Source organism: Leptopilina heterotoma, unplaced genomic scaffold, assembly GCF_015476425.1.
Source record: "Leptopilina heterotoma isolate Lh14 unplaced genomic scaffold, ASM1547642v1 Lhet_108, whole genome shotgun sequence".
Taxonomy (NCBI): Eukaryota; Metazoa; Arthropoda; class Insecta; order Hymenoptera; family Figitidae; genus Leptopilina; species Leptopilina heterotoma.
Window position 1 is genome coordinate 48,635 of NW_025110825.1, and position 18,298 is coordinate 66,932.

At 20.9% G+C, this 18,298-nt stretch overlaps 3 protein-coding genes across 3 annotated transcripts in view; 1 reads left to right on the forward strand and 2 right to left on the reverse strand.

Annotated features, from left to right (window-relative positions):
- The window catches only part of LOC122502537 (potassium voltage-gated channel subfamily H member 8-like), a 92,196-nt gene that overhangs the window by 29,421 nt on the left and 44,477 nt on the right, over nucleotides 1-18,298 (forward strand). Inside the window, exon 5 of the mRNA XM_043612652.1 lies at nucleotides 3,183-3,346. Coding sequence (XP_043468587.1) covers nucleotides 3,183-3,346 — 164 coding nt within the window. The remainder of the gene's footprint in view (nucleotides 1-3,182; nucleotides 3,347-18,298) is intronic.
- On the reverse strand, nucleotides 6,055-10,547 carry LOC122502660 (venom allergen 5-like). Its single transcript, XM_043612822.1, has 5 exons — nucleotides 10,401-10,547; nucleotides 9,910-10,071; nucleotides 9,666-9,747; nucleotides 7,779-7,911; nucleotides 6,055-7,060 (listed from the first exon to the last, which is right to left on the reverse strand). Exons 1-5 carry the CDS (start codon nucleotides 10,515-10,517, stop codon nucleotides 6,889-6,891), a joined length of 666 nt encoding a protein of 221 aa, XP_043468757.1. The 5' UTR covers nucleotides 10,518-10,547; the 3' UTR covers nucleotides 6,055-6,888.
- LOC122502652 (venom allergen 3-like) lies at nucleotides 10,907-18,056 on the reverse strand. The gene is made up of 5 exons (XM_043612808.1): nucleotides 17,883-18,056; nucleotides 15,186-15,347; nucleotides 14,933-15,014; nucleotides 14,101-14,233; nucleotides 10,907-11,246 (listed from the first exon to the last, which is right to left on the reverse strand). Exons 1-5 carry the CDS (start codon nucleotides 17,997-17,999, stop codon nucleotides 11,075-11,077), a joined length of 666 nt encoding a protein of 221 aa, XP_043468743.1. The 5' UTR covers nucleotides 18,000-18,056; the 3' UTR covers nucleotides 10,907-11,074.

Consider the following 18,298-nt stretch of genomic DNA (forward strand, 5'->3'; position numbering starts at 1 on the left):
AACCGAATTTCTTAAAATTCAACATATTTTCTTCTGCTTTATGGCATTTAGCTTCAATATTTTTGTGCTCTTGAAAAATACTTTACTTATTTAAAAATCTCCACCTGTGTTAAAAAATCCATAATTTTCAAAAATATTCAAAAATTCGAAAAACCGAATTTCTTAAAATTCAACATATTTTCTTCTGTTTTATGGCATTCAGCTTCAATATTTTTGGGCCCTTGAAAAATACTTTACTTATTTAAAAATCTTTGGTAAAAAATCTTAAAATTTCAAAAATATTCAAAAATTCGAAAAACCGAATTTCTTAAAATTCAACATATTTTCTTATGTTTTATGGCATTTAGCTTCAATATTTTTGTGCTCTTGAAAAATACTTTACTTATTTAAAAATCTGCACCTGTGTTAAAAAATCCATAATTTTCAAAAATATTCAAAAATTCGAAAAACCGAAATTCTTAAAATTCAACATTTTTTCTTTTGTTTTATGGCATTTAGCTTCAATATTTTTGTGCTCTTGAAAAATACTTTACTTATTTAAAAATCTCCACCTGTGTTAAAAAATCCATAATTTTCAAAAATATTCAAAAATTCGAAAAACCGAACTTCTTAAAATACAACATTTTTTCTTCTTTTTTATGGCATTTTGCTTCAATATTTTTGTGCTCTTAAAAAATATATTTCTTATTTAAAAATCTCCATCCTTTGGTAAAAAATCTAAAATTATCAAAAATATTCAAAAATTCGAAAAACCGAATTTCTTAAAATACAACATTTTTTCTTCTGTTTTATGGCATTTAGCTTCAATATTTTTGTGCTTTTGAAAAATACTTTACTTATTTAAAAATCTCCACCCTTTGGTAAAAATCTAAAAATTTCAAAAATATTCAAAAATTCGAAAAAACGGATTTCTTAAAATTCAACATATTTTCTTCTCTTTTATGGCATTTAGCTTCAATATTTTTGTGCTCTTAAAAAATATATTTCTTATTTAAAAATCTCCACCCTTTGGAAAAAAATCTAAAATTATCAAAAATATTCAAAAATTCGAAAAACCGAACTTCTTAAAATACAACATTTTTTCTTCTTTTTTATGGCATTTTGCTTCAATATTTTTGTGCTCTTAAAAAATATATTTCTTATTTAAAAATCTCCATCCTTTGGTAAAAAATCTAAAATTATCAAAAATATTCAAAAATTCGAAAAACCGAATTTCTTAAAATACAACATTTTTTCTTCTGTTTTATGGCATTTAGCTTCAATATTTTTGTGCTTTTGAAAAATACTTTACTTATTTAAAAATCTCCACCCTTTGGTAAAAATCTAAAAATTTCAAAAATATTCAAAAATTCGAAAAAACGGATTTCTTAAAATTCAACATATTTTCTTCTCTTTTATGGCATTTAGCTTCAATATTTTTGTGCTCTTAAAAAATATATTTCTTATTTAAAAATCTCCACCCTTTGGAAAAAAATCTAAAATTATCAAAAATATTCAAAAATTCGAAAAACCGAACTTCTTAAAATACAACATTTTTTCTTCTTTTTTATGGCATTTTGCTTCAATATTTTTGTGCTCTTAAAAAATATATTTCTTATTTAAAAATCTCCATCCTTTGGTAAAAAATCTAAAATTATCAAAAATATTCAAAAATTCGAAAAACCGAATTTCTTAAAATACAACATTTTTTCTTCTGTTTTATGGCATTTAGCTTCAATATTTTTGTGCTTTTGAAAAATACTTTACTTATTTAAAAATCTCCACCCTTTGGTAAAAATCTAAAAATTTCAAAAATATTCAAAAATTCGAAAAAACGGATTTCTTAAAATTCAACATATTTTCTTCTCTTTTATGGCATTTAGCTTCAATATTTTTGTGCTCTTAAAAAATATATTTCTTATTTAAAAATCTCCACCCTTTGGTAAAAAATCTAAAATTATCAAAAATATTCAAAAATTCGAAAAACCGAACTTCTTAAAATACAACATTTTTTCTTCTTTTTCATGGCATTTTGCTTCAATATTTTTGTGCTTTTGAAAAATACTTTACTTATTTAAAAATCTCCACCCTTTGGTAAAAATCTAAAAATTTCAAAAATATTATTTGGATTTTTTATTTTCTTATATATATTGAAGAATTTACGAATAATTGAAATTTCGTAAAACTGAATATTGTAAACAAATGGATTTGAAAATTGTCAAAGATCTGCTAGTTAAAGAATTTTATTTAAAAATTTTTGAAAATAATTATTATAAATTAAAATGATGAAAATAATTTTGAAGAAGTTACAGTATCAATATTCTTATATGTAATATAAAATAATGATTTTATTTTTAGGACATCTTTAATTATTATAAAACATGAAGAAATTTAATTTATAGTTGTAAGTAAAATTTTCTCTTTTGTTCGTAAATGGTCCGTATAGTACGTATTTTTAAATACTGTCCCTGGTCCGAGCCCTGACAATTTTTTTAAAAATGTTTATTTTATATTCATAATTTATAACGTTGGTGACGTTTACAATGATTTAGAAGTAAAAATAATTTTCTATTCAAACTTTTGTCTTAATAAAACTTTAACAATATTTCCTGAACAAAAAGTTGAAAAACAAAATTTTGTAAACGTAAAATATTGTTTTCTGAGTGAAAAACAGTTTTTTTCTTTAAATCGTTGATGACAAAAGTTGTGAACTCCTTCCACGTCATTTGTAAGTGTTATCAAATAAAATTTAAGCAATGTATTTTTTGTAACCCCTTATTATGTCGATTCTTAAAAACTGGAAAAAAAATTTTAGAGACCTGGAAAATATGGAAATGTCAGGGAAATTTTTTTCAGATTAGTTGTAGACACCCTGGACTCAGGGAAAAAGTCAAAATTTTGTCTGGAAATCGAGGAAAAAGAAAAATAAATGTTTGTAGCAAGTAGCAACTTTAATTAATTAAAAATTGCGAAGTAAAAATTTGAATTAATTTAAAACTTGCTTGAAAATTAGGGGCAGTTGTATTAATTCTGACTAATTTAAATGTTGAAAATTTTCAATTAAAAAAAAATTTTTTAATTTTTAATTTATTCCGTCTAATAAGGAAATTCTCCTAAATAAATAAGCTAATAATTTCGAATTTAAAAATTCAAACGCCCCATTTCTAGAATTAATAAACTTTGGTTACTTTGTAAATTTTCAGATATTATTCTCAACTTCAGAACAACATACGTTAACAGAAAGGGAGAAGTCGTTAGTAACAGTAAAAGCATTGCTGTGAATTACTTAAAGAGTTGGTTTTTCCTCGACCTCGTGGCAGCTCTACCTTTTGATCTACTATATGCATCAGATGTATACAGCGGAGAGGTATGTCATCATATTTTTTTACGGAAATTACAAAAAGCTCATTTCTCTTTCACCCCCCTCCCCCCGTAGCATTACGATTACGAGAATAAATTACCAAAAAAAAAAAAAAAGAAAACGAGATTTGCACTCACAGAGTCGAACGAAAAGCTATGCAAATTATTTTTTCTTTTTGTAAATTATTCATTTTTTTCTCTCTATTTCTTTCTTTGCAAAAAGCTCTCGTTCGAAATTATTAATTTGCACAATGCAACAATTCATAAATGTGTGGTTCATAAGTTATATGCACGTTAATAATTAATCGTTTGCGATCGTAACTTCTCGAGAATATACGAACGCATATACATACATGTATTTAAAGCACAAGAGAGAGAGAGAGAGAGAGAGAGAGAGAGAGAGAGAGAGAGAGAAACAACAATTGAAAACAAAGGAACAATTGAAAAACTAAAAGGACTCAGGAAGCTTTCTCTGCTGTATTTTTAATTAAACTTGAAATAAAAGAAAAAAACTTTTATAGTCGCGGGAAAAAAATCCCTTTGGAGTAATATTGATAAAAATTATACTCTTTTACAATGAAAATTATTATAATTAGATCCTAAAAGAAAAAAAGTTTTTATTTTTCCTAATTTTTTTTTTAAAGATGAAAGGATGAAACATTTATAAGATCGTAGGTCGGGGAATCGTTCTTTTGTTTAGTATTATTTTTATTATCGATTAATTTGCCCACTGTGAATGAATAATTCTGAATAGAATTGTTCTCACTCTCGTACCATGCGAATGGGATGAATGAAAAGATTGTTTTTGTCCGAATTTAAAGGGACATTGTTTCCTAAATTAACAGCTTTCTTACAATGAGACACGCGTCAGACTTTAATTTTATTAAATTTATTATTAAATTATTATTAAATTTTATTAAATTTAATAATTTATTAAATTTTTATTAAATTTATACATTTTATTAAATTCTTGCAAAGAATTTTATAAAAAAAATTTGAGAATAATTTAATTCTGTCGAAGAATTTTATTATTTATGAAAATAATTAAATTCTCGCAAAGACTTTCATTAAAATTTTTTAAATTCCTAATTAAATTCATTTGAAGAATTTCTTTCCATTTTTTTAAATAATGGAGTTTCTTTAAAAATTTTAATTGAAAATTTTGAAAGTAATTGAATTTTATGAACAATTTCTCTCTAGTTTTTACATTAATCGTGTTTCAAAATATAGGTAATTAAAATTAAACCTTCAATTATTGAATTTTATTAAAATTTTTAGAAAATAATTAAATTCTTCTCAGAATTTGATTAAAATTTTCTATCGAACAAAAAAAAAAATAACGAAATTAAAATTTTCTAAAAAAATTAAGATACTCGAGGAATTTTATTAAAATATAGAAAATAATTTAATTAATTCAAGGAATTTGATTAAAACATAAAAATAATTTAATTCTTTCGAAGAATTGATACTATTACAAGTTTTGGTAGTTATTTATTTCTTTTAAAAAATTTCTTTTATTTATTGAATATAATCGATTTTGTTAATAATTGTAATTAATAATTTTACTACTAAAATTTTATTAAAATTATTGATAGAAAATTAAACTCTTTTAAAACAATTTTATTAGAGTTTTTCTAAATAATTGAATTTTTCTGAAGAATTTCTCTAAGTATTTTTGAAAATAATGTAGTTTTTTGAATAATTTTAATTGAACATTTTGAAAATAGTTGAATTAAACAAAGAATTTTTTTTAACTTTTTAAAATAATCGTGTCTGTTAATAATTAGAATTAAATATTTGAATATGGAAGTTTATTACAAATTGTATTGACAATAATTGAAATTCTGAGAAGAATTTTATTATTTATAAAAAGATATAAAAAATAATGTAATTCTTACGATGAATTTTACTTACTACTTATAAAAATAATTGCCTTGGTTCGAAGGATTTATTAAAATTTTAAAAAATATTTGGATTCTTTCGAAAAATTTCATTAAAAATAAAAAAAATAATTGAATTGTTTCAATGGATTTATTAAAATTTTAGAAAATAATTGAATTTTTGCAAAAAATTTTATTTTTTATAAAAATAATTGATATCCTGAGAAGAATTTTATTATTTATAAAAAATAATTTAATTCTTGCTATGAATTTTACTTACAACTTATAAAAATAATTGCATTGTTTTGAAGGATTTATTAAAATTTTAGAAAATAATTGGATTCTTTCGGAAAATTTTATTAAAAATTAAAAAAATAATTGAATTGTTTTAAAGGATTTATTAAAATTTTAGAAAATAATTAAATTATATTTCGAAAAATATTATTAAAAATTTTTTTTAAATTGAATTTTATCATTAAATTTTACACAAATTTATTGTATTAAAAATAATTTGAATTTTTGCAAAAAATTTTACTATTTATAAAAATAATTGAATTGTTTCGAAGAATTTATTAAAATTTTAGAAAATAATTGAATTCTTTCGTGAAATTTAATTAAAATGTTGTTGAAAATAATTAATTTTTCGCAAAAAATTGGCTCGAAGGATTTATTAAAATTTTAAAAAATAATTGGATTCTTTCGAAAAATTTTATTAAAAATTAAAAAAATAATTGAATTGCTTTGAAGGGTTTGTTAAAATTTTAGAAAATAATTTAACTACTTCGAAAAAATACCATTTCTAGGAGACAAAAATTTTTTATTTGAATTCAGAAATTCGTTTCTTAAAAGTATTATCAACAAAATATGTATACATTGAAGTAGGAAAATAATTTCTTTAGTGATAAGATAGATGAGTACTTAAATTTGTGGGAACTTGAATCAAAAAAGGAATAAAATTCTTTATTTTTAAGATTTGTCATCTGAAGAATTTTTTTTTTTTTCATCGAGGGGAGATACTTAATTTTTCTAAGAATGAAATATGAGTGTTTGAATGGAGATTCATTTGTCAATAGATCGGAGACGATATTTATTATTAAGTTCCATATAATAGAAAATGAGAATTCTCTATCTATCAGAAAACATACATACATACCTCTCAAGAATATCGAATATCTCTTATATAGTGAATGGAACAATCACCGCATTCTGTGAATCTCGACAAAATTCGCAATTATTTTCCATTGTTATTATTGAAATTTAGATCGCGAATTGTGTCGCCTCCTTACCATTTCTCACAATTCCAATTAATGATAGAAATGTTATTAAAAACATTTCTTTACATTTAAAGACTATAAAACTATTAATTATGAAATTATTCATTAAAATCAAATTTCTTGCTAGGTTTGACAACTAAAAATAGTCATTTATAGAAAATTGAAGTAAAATGCGGTTTATGGAGGAATTGACCGCAAATTTTTGTTTGTCGTTAATTTTTTTATTGGTGAATAAATTAAGATATTAAATTTATTATTTTTTTTTGTTTGGTTACAAAAGAATTTTTGTTTTTAAAAAAAGGAATATTCTTAAAGGAAATAAATTTCTAAGTTAATATGTTCTGCTTTTTTTTTTTTTTTTTTTTGAATTCTCGAAATGAAGAATAAAAATCTGTTTAGCGGGCAACTTGGTAGATTCTACCTCCGTCGATATTACCAGTCGGTCCATAGTTACAAACTAATGTAACAGTGTTTCGATTTCCAACCATATGATTAATATAACCACAACCAATACTTACACTAGTCGCCCACAACATTTGTGTATAATGTCGGGTACTCCCATGGAACCTATATGAATGAAGAAAAAGAATTTTGATTAAACTATTCAACTGAAAAATTAATAATAGCAAAAAGTATTTTTTATTAAATTTAAATATTTAAATTTTTATTTTTGAAAATTAATAAATTTTTAGAATTATAGAAAAAGCCCTGCGAAGAATTGTATTGCTTATGAAAATATTTAATTTTTTGAAATGAATTTTATTATAATTTTTCTTTAAACAATATTGTATTCCTGCGAAGAATACTATTATTTGTAAAAAAAAAATTGAATTCTTGCAAAGAATTTTATTTAAATTTTTTAAAAAATACTTGAGTTTTTGTGAAGCATTTTTTATAAAAATTGTTGAAAATAATTGAATTCTTTCGAGGAATTTGTTTTCAATTTTATTGAAAATAATTGAATTCCTACTAAGATTTCTATTATTTGTAAAAATAATTGAATTCTTTTAAAAAATTGATTAAATTCGTTTAAAATAATTAAATTTTTTCGCGAGCGATTTAACAAAAATTATTTTGAAAATAATAAAATTCTTATAAAAATTTAAACATATTTTAGCAATATTTTCGAAAATAATTAATTCCTTTTAGAAAATTGTATTAAAATATTTTAAAAAATTGATTATTTTCTTTCTATTATTTTCCTTCTCGAAAAAATTTAATTATTTTCAATATTCAATATTCTGTGTATGAGAAATTTTTACAAAATTTTCCTATTTTTACTTACACAAATCGTTCTACTTGGTTACGATTAAATAGAGTCACCTCATTGTACCAGGATGTTATTAAAGTTCTCAATGATGTAGGATTTGAACCTGTTGTCCATGCTGTTGCTACATTCTGTCCAACTTCATAGCGTCCTAAATAAGAAAAAAAATTTGTTATTTCTAATTTACAACCAAGTTTTTAATATATTTATAATTACAATTATTTAATTAATTAACCACATTTTTTTAAAAATAAATTATTTTACAAATTTTTAATTAGAATTCTTCAAAAATTTGATTATATTTAAAAATAATTTTTCGAAGTAAACAAATAAAATTCAAATATAAGAATTTATTTCAATGACCTTTGACAAAACTTTCAATTGTTTAATTTTTTAGAATTTTAATGATTTTTTCAATTTTTTCAATTTCAATGAAAAACTTTTTGAAATGGAATTATTTCTGCATATTGCAACTGCAATTCTTTCAAAATTGAATTATTTTTTACAATTTTTGAATAAAATTATTCAAAACTTTAAGAATTTCAAAAAAAAAATAATATAATTGATAATTTTTTTAAATAAAATTTTAATTATTTTTATACTTATGCCCTTTATTCCCTTGTTGCTTTCAATATTCAATTTTTTATAAATAAATAATAATATTCTTCGGATGAATTCATTTCTTTTTATATAAATAGTAAAATTTTTTGCGAAAAATTAATTATTTTCAACAAAATTTTGATAAAATTTCACTGAAGAATTCAATTATTTTCTAAACTTTTAATAAATCCATTAAAACTTGAAACAATTAAATTATTTTTTAAAATTGTAGAATCTTTGCAAAAATTCAATTATTTTCAATAAAGTTTCACGAAAGAATTCAAATTTTTTTTCTTAGTTTATTATAAAAGTTTTATAAGAATTCAATTATTTTTTAAAATTGTAATAAATCCTTCAAAACAATTCGATTATTTTTACAAATAGTAGAATTTCTGTCAATAATTCAATTACTTTTAGTACAATTTTAATAAAATTTCATGTAGGAATTTAATTTAAAAAAAATTTTTAATAATATTTTTCCAAAAAAATTTAATTATTTTCTAAAATTTTAATAAATCCTTCGAGACAATTCAATTTTTTTTAAAGATTTTTCGATAGAATCCAATTATTATCTAAGATTTTAATAAATCCTTCCAAACAATTTAAATTTTTTAATCAATAATAAAATTCTTCAATTTTACTAAAATGCAATAATTAAATATTTAATTTTAATTGTAAAGAAACACGATCATTTTAAAAACTTGAAAGAAATTGTTCATAAGATTCAATTACTTTCAAAATTTTCAATTAAAATTATTAAGTTATTAAATTTAAATTATTATATTCATTATTTAAAAAAAGTTCAAAGAAATTTTTCAAAAAAATTTAATTAGGATTTTAAAAAATTTTAATAACATTCTTCGAAAGAACTCAATTTTTTTTAAAAAATCACAAAATTCTTCTTTATTTTTCTCAAATTTTTTGACAAAATCCTTTACAAGAATTCAATGATTTTCAATTACATTAATTTTAAAATTGAAAATATTTTGAAAAGAAAAATTATTACCTTAAAAAGTTAAGAAACAAAAAAGGAAAAAATGTATTTGATTCAAATAACCGATTACTTGACTATTATCAATTAAATATTTAATTGAATCAAATAATTTTTATTGGAGTTAATTAAATGATATTTGCTGTAAATACTGAAATTATTGATTCAACTTTAAATGAAACAGTAAAAATAAAATTCAAGTAAATATTTAATTGATAATAGTCAAGTGATCGGTTATTTGAATCAAATAAATTTTTTTTTCAGTGCATAGAAAAATAGATTATTTTTGAAAATTTTTTTTTCAATATACTTACGAACATCACGACAAGCGTCATTACCAGATAAGCATTGTATAGCCCATCTTTGTGCTATAATTGCTAATTCTGGATCCCAAACCTTGAAGAAAAAATTTAATTAATTTATACCATTAAACTTTGCCCTTAAAATCGAAATTGTAGTCCAAATCGAAATTATTAGAAACAAAAATTTTCTTAAAATAGGAATAAAAATTAATGGAATAGAATGTTGATGCAAATAATTAAAAATTTCTTTCTTTACCATATTTGGCATATTTCTGGCACGTGGTTGTGGTCCAGGGTTTCCCCGTGGTTCATTTCCAGAAGCGACTTGTCGTCTAAATTCATTATGTATATTTACAATTTCGTATTTTCGTTCGGGTGTTAAATATGCTACTCTTGCCCTACACACTGGTTGTGGATTCTATAAAGCAAATTTATTTTAATAAAAGTTGTAAATATAAAATAATCGGTAATAAATTATATTTTAAATAAAAGAATTTAAAATTTTTTTCTTTTTGTTTAATTATAGTAAATAAAAAATGTTTTATTAAATAATTATTCTGAATAAAAAAATTAGTAATCCGTTTCTAAAATTGTAGGTATTAAATGCACATATAATTTATAATTTTTATAATTATGTTTAATCTATTTTATATACTATCGTTATTAAATTATTATTACTGAAACATTTTAATTTATATTAAATTTATTATTTATATATAATTTTTATGTATAAAATTGTCTACACACCGTAAAGCGGCACATTGTGTGAACTCGACAAATGTTGCAAAAGTCATTTTGCCCTTTGATTAGAACAACAAGTGTTAGAATTGTAAAAAGAAAACAAAAACCACGTAATATTGTCATTTTGCTTGATTAAATCAGATTTAACTTCAATAACCGTTTCAATCACAATAACTTACTTATCCATTATTTTATACCTTTTATAGTATCTTTTTACCCCCAATTTTTTTTACGTCCCATCTAATTATTGCAATTTATTTGCGTACAATTTTATCAGCTGTTCATTTATCATAAAATCAACATTCGGTTCATTTTCCTTAATTGTAAAAGTTTAACGTTGTCAGAAAGGGAGACATTCATTTAAGTATTAAACATAGTTAATTAAATTCCTTATTATTTTTGTCTATTTAGTCATTTATAGAAAATTGAGGTAAAATTTAATATGAAGGAATTTACTGCAATATTTTTATTGTCATTAATTTTTTTTCGTTGGTAAATAAATTAAGAAGATGTTAAATTTATTATTTTGTTTATTTTTTGTTTGGTTACAAAAGACTTTTTGTTATTAAAAAAAGGAATATTCTGCAAGACAATAAATTTCTTAGTAAGTTGGTCTTTTCTGCCTTTTTTTTTGTTTTTGAAAGAAGTGATTTTCGAAATGCAGTGGCACTAAAATCTGTTTAGCGGGCAACTTGGTACATTCTGCCTCCGAGGACATTACCCGTTGGCCCATAGTTACAAATTAATAGAATGGTGTTTCGTATGCCATCCATATAATTAACATATCCACAACCAATTCTTACACTGTCAGCCCACAACATTTGTGTATAATGTCGGGTATTCACAAGGTACCTATATGCATGAAAAAAACAAATTTCAATTAAACTATTCAAATGAAAAATCAATAATAACATAAAGCATTTTTTTTTTTATTAAATTTGAATATTTAAATTTTTTATCTTTGGAAATTAAAAAATTTTTAGAAATTAAAAAATCCCTGCAAAGAATTGTATTGTTTATGAAAATATTTTATTTCTTGCAAAAAATTTCATTATAATTTTTCTTTAAATAATTGTATTTTTGAGGAAGAATACTATTATCAGGGCTCGGATCGACTTTAAGACTCAAAAAAAGTCGCTTTAGTCGCATAAATTCACAACAAAAGTCACGAAAAGTCGCATAAGATTTGCAAAAAAGTCGAAAAAAAGTCGCATGGGATTTTAGAAAAAACGACAAAAAGGAAACACAAAATTGTCAAAATTGTAAAAAAATCACATTTCTCGACAACAAATACTTTAATATCAAACAATCCGGAATAAAATTTAATAAAATTTAATAAAACTCAAAGCAACATTTTAATTAGGTATTTTTAACATTTTTTTAAAAATTCTCTTTAAAATGTAAAATATTTTTATAAATAATAAAATTCTTCTCCTAAATTCAATTATTCAAAAAAAAATTTAATAAAATTCTTGTCAAAATTTCAATTATCTTTAAAAATAATAAAATTCTTCTCCGAAATTCAATTATTTTCATAAGTAATAAAATTCTTCGCAGAAATTCAATTATATTGAAAATTTTTTTTTAAATTCTCGTCAGAATTTTATAAATAATAATAAAATTCATTTTATGGAAATTTAATTATTTTCAAAAGTTCTGATAAAATTCTAATACAAAATTCAATTATCTTCAAAAGTACGAAAATTCTTCGCTGAAATTCAATTATATTCAAATTTTTTTTTCAAATTCAAATTTTCTCGATAAAATTCTTTACAAAATTCAATTATCTTCAAAAGTAAAAAAAAATTCTTCTGCAAAATTCAATAACTTTTAAATATTTTTTAAAAAATCTGTTCAAAATTTCAATTATTGTTATAATTAATAAAATTCTTTTCTGAAATTAAATTATTTGTAAAAATAAAAATAAAATTATTGTCAAAATTTCAATTATCTTTATAAATAATAAAATTCTTCTCTAAAATTCAATTATCTTCAAAAGTAAGAAAATTCTTCTGCAAAATTCAATTACTTTTAAATATTTTTAAAAAAATCTGTTCAAAATTTCAATTCTCTTCATAAATAATAAAATTCATCCTGGAAATTTAATTATTTTCAAAAGTTCTGATAAAATTCTTTGCAAAATTCAATTATCTTCAAAAGTAAGAAAATTCTTCTGCAAAATTCAATTACTTATAAATATTTTTAAAAAAATCTGTTCAAGATTTCAATTCTCTTTATAAATAATAAAATTCATCCTGGAAATTTAATTATTTTCAAAAGTTCTGATAAAATTCTTTGCAAAATTCAATTATCTTCAATAGTAAGAAAATTCTTCGCAGAAATTCAATTATTTTCGAAATTTTTTTAAAATTCTCCTAAAAATTTCAATTATCTTTGTAAATATCAAAATTATTCTACAAAATTCAATTACTTACTAATGTTTTATAAATTTCTTCTCAATATTTCAATTATTTTCATAAAAAATAATTAAAAAATTTTTTTTTATAAAGTCTTATATTATAAAATAAAGATTTTATTACTCGGGCATCTTTAATTATTATAAAACATGAAGACATCGATTGCTCCGAGTCGAAGACTCGGAGTGATCGATTTCTTCATGTTTTATAACAATTTTTTATAAGTTGTTTAATTTCAAAAAGGTTTGAATTTGAATCTTTTGAAGAATTTTATTTCCTATGGAAAAATAATAATTAAATATTTATTTAAAAAAGAAGTTATTGATGTTTTCGAAAAATTTGAAAGAAATTTGTAAATAAATGTAACATATAATTTTTTTTACTAAAACTTTGTCCTTCAATTTTCTAAAAATTTTAAAAGTTTCACTTTCTAATTGAGAAATAGAATTTATAAAGATTTTATTTCATTAATTTTTAAAAAACTTTAAATTTTATTAAAGCACTTGTAATTAAGATATAGAAATGATGCAAATTGTTTCCTTATGAAAATTGAAAATTTCCTACAAAAATATTAAGAAACGAGATAATATGTTATGTTTTTTTTCCCTAAAGAGAAGAATGATTTTGTGAACAATATTGTTTACAAAAAAAAGATTTCTGCCATTTACAATTTAAGTCGAAAAGTAATTGAAAAATTTGAAAAAAGTCGATTAGTCGCATTTTACTAAATAAAATCGCAAAAAAGTCGATTAGTCCTGTTATTATTCGTAAAAAAAATTTGAATTCTTGCGAAGAATTTTATTCAAATTTTTCAAAAAATACTTGAGTTTTTTTGAAGTATTTTTTATAAAAATAATAATTGAATTCCTGGTAAGAATTCTATTATTTGTAAAAATAATTGAATTCATTAAAAAAATTTATCAAATTTGTTTAAAATGATTAAATATTTTCAAAGAATTTCATTAAAATTTCAAAAAATAATTTACTTATTTCAAAGAATTTCATTAAAATTGTATTTGAATTCAAATGAAAAATTAGTATTAGAAGAGTGCTAAGCATGATATAATTTTTTTTTCTTTTAATATTACATTGAAAAAAATGTTTAGTTAAGTCACGGAAAAAAACTTTTACCTGGAACAGACGATAAGTTTCTCTGAATTAGCGAAAGTATTAATTGGAGCAACTAAAAATTTCGCTAATATAGTGAAATTTATAGTTGAAGCAGGTAAACATTTTTTTCCTTGCTGTTTAGCACTTAGGTTTACGTAATTAGAAATTTATTTGCTTACACAAATGGTTCAACTTGGTTACGATTAAATTCAGCCACCTCATCATACCACGATGTTATTAAAGTTCTCAATGATGAAAGATTTGAACCTGTTGTCCATGCTGACGCTATATTCTGTCCAACTTGAAAGCGTCCTTAAAGAAAAAAAATTTTTTTTTTTTTTACAATTTGATTCTACAACTATTTTTCAAAACGAACCAAGTTTTTAATTATAATTACAAATATTAAATTAAATAACCACATTTTTTTTGAAATTCAATTATTTTACAAATTTTTAATTAGAATTCTTCAAAAATAACTATTATATTTCAAAATAATTTTTAGAAAACAAATAAAGAAAACAAATAATAATTCATTCAAATATAAAATTTATTTCAATGAAATTTGAAAAAAATTTTCAATTGTTTCAATTCTTTAAAATTATTTTCGATTATTTTCGGAAGTGCAATTATTTTTAAAAAATTGTAATTACATTTTTTTAAAAAAACAATTTTTTTTTAATTTTTATTTTTACTTATTTTTTTATTTAAGAAAAAATAAGTTCCTAGGAAGTTCTAAATTGAATTATTCAAAACTTGAATACTTTTTGTTAAACAAAAATTTAAAAACTTTTTTATTTTTCCACAGGAATAAAAATTTCAAGTAATTTCAATGAGAAACCTTTTGAATTTTAATTATTTCTAAACATTAGAACACTACGTGTCCCTAAAGGAGAAAAAAAATTTGTCGTTTTTAATCATTCTAGTTTTTATTACTTTTTATCACTATTATTTTATTATTTTTTTATTATTATTTTATTTTGTCATTTTAAAATTATTTTTCAATACACTTACGAACATTACGACAAGTGTCATGACCGAATCTGCATTGATTAGCCCATCTTTGTGCTATAGTTGCTAATTCTGCATCCCAAGCCTTGAAGAAGAAATTGATTAAATTTATATAATTAAATTTTGCCCTAAAAATCGTAATATTAATCGAAATCGAAATTATTAGAAAATACATAAAATTTCAAAAATAGGAATAAAAATTGATGGAATAGAATTTTGATACACAAATAATTAAAGGGATTATTTTTTTCCTCACCATGTTTGGCATATTTCTGGCACGTGGTTGCGGTCCAGGGCTTCCTCGTGGTTCATTTCCTGATGCGACTCGTCGTCTAAATTCATTATGTATATTAACAATTTCGTTTCGTTGTGCGCGTGTTAAAGATGATACCCTTGCCCCACACACTGATTGCGGATTCTATAAAGCAAATTTATTTCAATAAAATAATGTTTCAATAAAATAATAATTATTTTCTATAAAATGATTGGTAATAAATTATATTTTTAATTAAAAGAATTCAAAACTTTTTATATTTGTCAAATCTTAAATTAATTAATTAATTAATTAATTAATTAATTAACTATATTAATTTAAATGTTCTTTTATTCATTCACTTTTTCTGTCCCTCACACTCTGAAGTTGTCTTTTATTTATACTTTTGTTTTTTCTTATTAACATTAGATAGATTGTATACAAATTATATTATTATGTTATAACTATTTCTATTTTATAATAATTAATTCAAAATTATAATGACAAATAGAAATCATCAGAATTTTTTTCACATCTTTTCATTAAAAGACTAAAATTATCTTAAATATTATGTTTTGTCAAATTGAAATTATTTTTGTTCTTTACTTCTAAAGAAAATTAGAAAATTGTTAAACAACTGTGATTAAGAAACAGAAAACTTATTTATTTTGCATTATTTTTGTTTATGAATCACAATTTCTTTAAACAAAATTATTATTTTGTTTTAGAAAAAGAAGATAAAAATTTGCACAAATATTATTTTTAATCTTTTTTTTTTGGAACAGAATTTACCACAGGAATTTGTTATAAAACATGAAGAAATCGATCACTCCGAGTCTTCGACTCGGAGCAATCGATATCTTCATGTTTTATAATAATTAAAGATGATCGAGAGATAAAATCATTATTTTATACTATAAAAATATTGTTACTGTAACTTTATCAAAATAATCTTCATCATTTTAATTCAATTATTATTTTCTAGAATTTCAAATTATTTTTTATGAAAATAATAATTGAATTCCTTAAAAAAAAATTTTATTATTTATGAAAATAATTAAATGTTTGCACAAAACTTTATTAAACTTTTTTTTAAATAACTGAATTCTTTTTGGTAAATTTTATTAAAATAGTAGATATTGAAAATCATTAAAATTAGAAAATTTGTTAAAAATTATTGAAATTAGGACAAGAATTTTTTCTTCAAATAATTGAATTTCTGCAATTATTTGAAAATTCTATTATTTTTATTCAAAAATTTTTTCGAAAAAATGAATTTTGTTTTTAAATCAGATTTTTTATTTTATAAATATATTTTAATAAAATTTTTTTTAAATAACTGCACTTTTTGCGGAATTCATTTAAAATTGTATAAAACAATAATTGAAATTCTACATTGTATTTTATTATTTATAGAAATAATTGAATTTTTGAATCGATTTTAATTGAAGAAAAAAATTAAATTCTTCAGAAAAATGTTATTATTTAGAAAACTAATTAAATTCTTGCCTAAAAAATTGATTAAAATCTTTTAAATCATTTAAATTTTGCAAACAATTTTATTATTTTTGAAAATAATTTAATTTTTCAGAAGAATTTTATTATTTTTATGAAATTAATTGAATTCTTTCCAAAAAATTGATTAAGATCTTTGAAATAATTGAATTCCTCACAAGAATTTTCTTACTTCTGAAAATAAATTGAATTTTTATGAAGAATTTTGTTAAAATTTTAAAAAATAATTGAATTCCTCTGAAAAATTTAATTATTTATAAAAAAAATTGAAATCCTCTAAAAAAAATTTACTTATTTATAAAAATAATTGAATTCTTTACAAGAATTTTATTATTTTTTGAAATACTTGAATTCGTCAGAAGAATTTTATTATTTATGAAAATAATTGAATTTTTGTAAAGAATTTTATTATTTTTGGAAATAATTGAATTGTTAGGAAAAATTTTAATATTTTTTTGTATTAATTGAATGTTTGAGAAGAATTTTTTAACATTTTTTTTTTTTTTAATAATAGAATTGTTTTGTGAAATTTTAGTAAAATAGTAATTAAAATTTGAATTATTTTTGGGAAATTTTATTAAAATAGTAGATATTGAAAATCATTCAAATTAGAACATTTTTTGAAAATTATTAAAATTAGGACAATAATTTTTTTGACGTTTATGAAAATAATTGAACTTTGGAGAAGAATTTTATTATTTATAAAGTCAATTGAAATTTTTACGAGAATTTTTTTAAATTTTGAACATAGTTGAATTTTGTAAGAAGAATTTTATTTTTTTTTTTAATTATTATTTGTAATTATTTCAAAATTGATTTTTTTTAGTGTTTTCAACATGAATTTAAATTAGAAAATTTTTAAATTCTATTATTTTTAAAATTACTTATTATATTTAAAAAAGGTAGTAAGAAGTTGGCCGCGCGCTTTAGCGCGCGAATTGTTTGCTAGTTTTAATAATTATAGTAAATAAAAAAAATGGTTTAAGCTTAAAAAATTATTCCATATAAAAAAAATTAGTTATATGTTTCTAAAATTGAATTAAATATATATACATGTAATTAATAATTATGTTTAATTTATTTTATATACTGTCGTTATTAAATTATTATTACTGAAACATTTTAATTTTAATTTATATTAAATTTATTATTTATAAATACTTTTTTAAATGTTTGTCTACTTACCGTAAAGCGGCACATTGTGTGAACCCGACAAATGTTGCAATAGTCATTTTGCCCTTTGATTAGAACAACAAGTGTTAGAATTGTAAAAAGAAGACAAAAGCCACGTAACATTGTCATTTTGCTTTGATGCAATCAGGATTTAACTTCAATTACTGTTTCAACCGCAATAACTTACTTTTGCATTATTTTATACCTTTTATAGTATCTTTTATACCCCCAATTTTTTTTTGCGTCCTATCCAATTATTGAAAATTTATTTACATACAGTTTTCTCAGGTGCTCATTATCATAAAATCAACATTCGGTTCATTTTCCTTAATTGTAAAAGTTTAACGTTGTCAGAAAGGGAGACATTCATTTAAGTATTAAACATAGTTAATTAAATTCCTTATTATTTTTGACAAGTAAAAATAGTC